General features: G+C 47.4%; 1 protein-coding gene across 1 annotated transcript; it reads left to right on the forward strand.

Moving 5' to 3' along the window:
- Positions 1 to 772: 772 nt before the first annotated feature.
- Positions 773 to 1,495, forward strand: SOX14 (SRY-box transcription factor 14). Its single transcript, XM_058188893.1, has one exon. It carries the CDS (start codon positions 773 to 775, stop codon positions 1,493 to 1,495), a length of 723 nt encoding a protein of 240 aa, XP_058044876.1.
- Positions 1,496 to 3,831: the final 2,336 nt, after the last annotated feature.

Below are 3,831 nucleotides of genomic sequence, written 5' to 3' on the forward strand. Positions count from 1 at the left end.
TAAAGTGACTCGCTTGCTTCCCCCCCTCCCCCCGCAAGAAAGGAGAGGATTAGAATCCGGCCCTTTCGTCTCCCTCCGCCCCCACTCGCAGCCCCGGCGTTTTTCCCCTCCTACTCCGCCCCCAAACGAAGGGGCGTGAGGCGTTTTATTGGCTGCCGCTATTAGTGCGCCGTCGAACAAAAGCGGCTCCTTTAATCCCGAGTCTTTAGTGATTTCTTCTCCCTTCGCCCCCCGATTCCCTCCCTCCCCCGCCTCTTTTTCGCTCCTCGCCTTTCCGAAGGTATCCCTTTCCCTCGAGCTCCCGCTTGCCGGCCGCTGATTGGGCCACCGGGTGGGGGAAGAGTGAACGCCCCGCTTGCAGCTCTGTCAGCTTGCGCGCCGTCCGAAGCAGCCTCGCCTTCGAAGCGTCGCCTTTCGGCTTCCACTTCGCGTCCTCCGCCTGCCTTCTCGGTGCCGCCTTTTCGCGCCCCGCCGTCGCGGCATCTGAGCTCTTGTAACTTCGAGGGGATCCCCAGCGAGAGCCTCGGGACAGCGCGCCACTCCGGGCGAGGCCCGGCCACTCCGTTGCTGCCCGTCTCCGTCTTAGGCTCGCCGTCCCTCGGGGCACCTCGGTGGGGACTGGATTGCTGGGAGAACTGGTATGATCAGCTGAGAGGGAGACGACGGCGGCGGCCTTGGCTGGAAGGCAGGTGGGGAAGCGGAGCCGGCGAGCTTACGGCGTACCGGCGGGCGACGGCTGCTCCTGGAGGCGCCAGACGGTCCGCGCAGCACCATGTCCAAGCCTTCGGATCACATCAAGCGCCCCATGAACGCCTTCATGGTTTGGTCCCGGGGACAGCGTCGGAAGATGGCCCAGGAGAACCCTAAAATGCACAATTCGGAGATTAGTAAACGCCTCGGGGCCGAGTGGAAGCTGTTGTCCGAGGCCGAGAAACGCCCTTACATAGACGAAGCCAAGAGGCTGCGCGCCCAGCACATGAAGGAGCACCCCGACTACAAGTACCGGCCTCGCCGCAAGCCTAAGAACTTGCTCAAGAAGGACAGGTATGTCTTCCCTTTGCCTTACCTCGGGGATACCGACCCCCTCAAGGCGGCAGGGCTCCCCGTGGCAGCCACAGACTCTCTGCTCGGCTCCCCGGAGAAGGCGAGGGCCTTCCTGCCCCCCACCTCCGCACCTTACTCTTTACTTGACCCCAGCCAGTTCAGCTCCAGCGCCATCCAGAAGATGACCGAGGTGCCCCACACCTTAGCTACCAGCACTCTGCCCTACGCCTCAACCTTGGGATACCAGAATGGCGCTTTTGGTACCTTGAGTTGCCCGAGCCAACACACCCACACTCACCCGTCGCCAACCAACCCAGGCTACGTGGTGCCTTGTAACTGTACGGCTTGGTCTACGTCCAGTTTGCAGCCTCCTGTTGCCTACATATTATTCCCGGGCATGACCAAGACTGGAATAGACCCCTATTCTTCAGCGCACGCTACAGCCATGTAACACACAAACCAAACTCCCACTGGCAGTCCCACACATTGCAGGCGACTGGAATCTGTATGGAGCCAGCGAGACTGGCCAAAGGAAGAAATCGGAAGCCGATCGTTGTGCATGTACCATACCGAACTCCAGAAACAAACAATCCGCCTAACCGAAAGCCACTTGAGCGTGGAAAGATGCCCTGGGGAATCACTTCCACCTGGGCAAAGACTCTGAGACTCTTCGGGTGGGGTGGTGGTGGGGGGACACCAAAACCTTAGAATCCAAAATCCAAAAAAACTCACAGTCTTTACAGAAAACTTTCTTTCCTTGCTTTCTGCACTTGGGGCTCAGATTGGCCCAAAACTTGTACAACTTGTATATGTGTCAAACTTTTAACTGCCCTTTTGGCTAAAGGTCAACAGCGATTCTTTTGATTTTTTTTAATTTATTAATGTTAATGAGTTTGTATGATTGAATGTTATTCGGACTTTAATTTTTAAAACCCCAGAATTGCTCTAACCTAATGATACCCTACATTTTTTCCTTTGCACATTAAAACCAAGACTTAGCTGTGTTATATATATATTCTATATATCTATATTTTATCATTCAGCACTAATAGATAACATTGCTTTTCATGTCAGAAAGATTAAAATAACACAACAGCTCTTTAGAGTTATTAAAGGGGGGTTAAAAGTTTTATATTTCAAACATGATATGATAGTATTTGTTTAATTTTAAACAGATAGTCCTTCGATTTGTGTGAATAAGTGCAAGTAGGCCTAAGTTTACTTTAGACAGAATGTCAGCTATGACGTCAGACTGTAGTTTTTTTTAATAAAAAGAGAATAAAAATAATTTTAAAAAAGAGTAACATGGTGATAAACTAAATATGATTTAAAGTGTATTGGGGAGAAAATGTATCCAACAGGATTTTACCTCGTCAGTTCTGTTCATTTGTTGAACAAAAAAAAAAAAAAAGACATTTTGAATAAAGACAATCTGTCGTGCAACCCGGTCAACTATGTTGTCTGAATCCCATTCCAGTTCTTATGACCTTTCACATAAAAGCTTTGTGGACTGCAAGGAAGTTGAAAACTTAAAAGGTTTCCTTTGACTTGCCAAGGTATTGGGCTTTAGGACTCAAGCATAACAGTAGCTCCACACAGAAGTAAGGAAGCATCAAAAACCTAAAATAGGATTGGAGAGCTTTGAAATCTGGGCATAATCCACTGGCAAGTTCTCCTGCACAGTTATTCTGAATTGAGCTAACTGGTGCCGTAATCAATGTCAGTGATGAAGAACCTCTGGGTGAATTCTGCTCACCTTGTTAAAAATCTGTTTCCTGTGGCACGTGTGCTGTGCACATATACTTGTATGAATACGTACATACACTTTTGTGGCCAATTATTTCTAAGGTTGTTCGTTCTTCTTCACCATCTTTTCCTGTATTCCAGAAGGGGGAATAGAGGATGAGCCAGAAGGTATGACTCACTTAAAGTGCAAGTCTCTATTTCATTCCTTGGTATAAGTCCTTTGAATATATATTTTCAGTATCGCATGATCCAAGAAATGTGTGATGAGTCCTGCATCTCCACATTTTGTGATCCATCATTCAGGGATTGCACTAAAACACATTCCCTAGGAGAAAGTGGGACTTATTTCTGAGTAATTGTGCATAGATTTGTGTCTTGAGAACCCCAAATGTCTTAAGTATATGCACATCCCCCCCCAATCTATCCTATTGTGTGCAGATTTTATTCTAAAGTATGTGCAAAACTACAGCACGTTTTTGTGCCAAGGTCCCAGTAAAACTGATTTACAAGAGGCCGAATCTGCTTTAAAAGCTTGAGAGTTATCTTTAATCAGAGGTAAGTCCCATTAAATTCAGTGAGACTTACGCTTAGGTATCTGTACAAAACTGATGACTTAGCAGAAGTAGGGAAAGGGAGTAGAAAATCACTTATTGTGGTGCAAGATTCATTCATATTCTCTGTCTCTCTTTCCCCCTGCCCACTGAAAGATTATGTTCTTGAAATATTTCCACCACATCAGAAAGTAAAATAAATAATGCATGTTTTTTAAAGATAAAGGATACAATATTCCTGAGTCAAACTTGATTCCTGGTGACTTCATGAATCCATCCATGTACAATAGTTTTCATGGTATCTTGTGGCAATAGTTTACCTTGGCCTTTTGGGGGGTTTGATTTTCTAACTTTACACTCTGGCATGGAGCCCTGAAATTCCTTGTGGTCCCCTTTCCAAGAACTAGCTCAATTGTTTCTGCTTAGTTTTCTAGTCCTTACCTGCCAGCCAGGTGCTGCCACCAATACTTTTGTATTTGTTCACAAACTG

The sequence above is a fragment of the Ahaetulla prasina genome, chromosome 6 (genome assembly GCF_028640845.1).
Source record: "Ahaetulla prasina isolate Xishuangbanna chromosome 6, ASM2864084v1, whole genome shotgun sequence".
NCBI lineage: Eukaryota > Metazoa > Chordata > Lepidosauria > Squamata > Colubridae > Ahaetulla > Ahaetulla prasina.

Bases quoted from the DNA above. Each gene is read 5' to 3' on its own strand.
- SOX14 (XM_058188893.1), top strand. From the start codon at position 773: ATGTCCAAGCCTTCGGATCACATCAAGCGCCCCATGAACGCCTTCATG.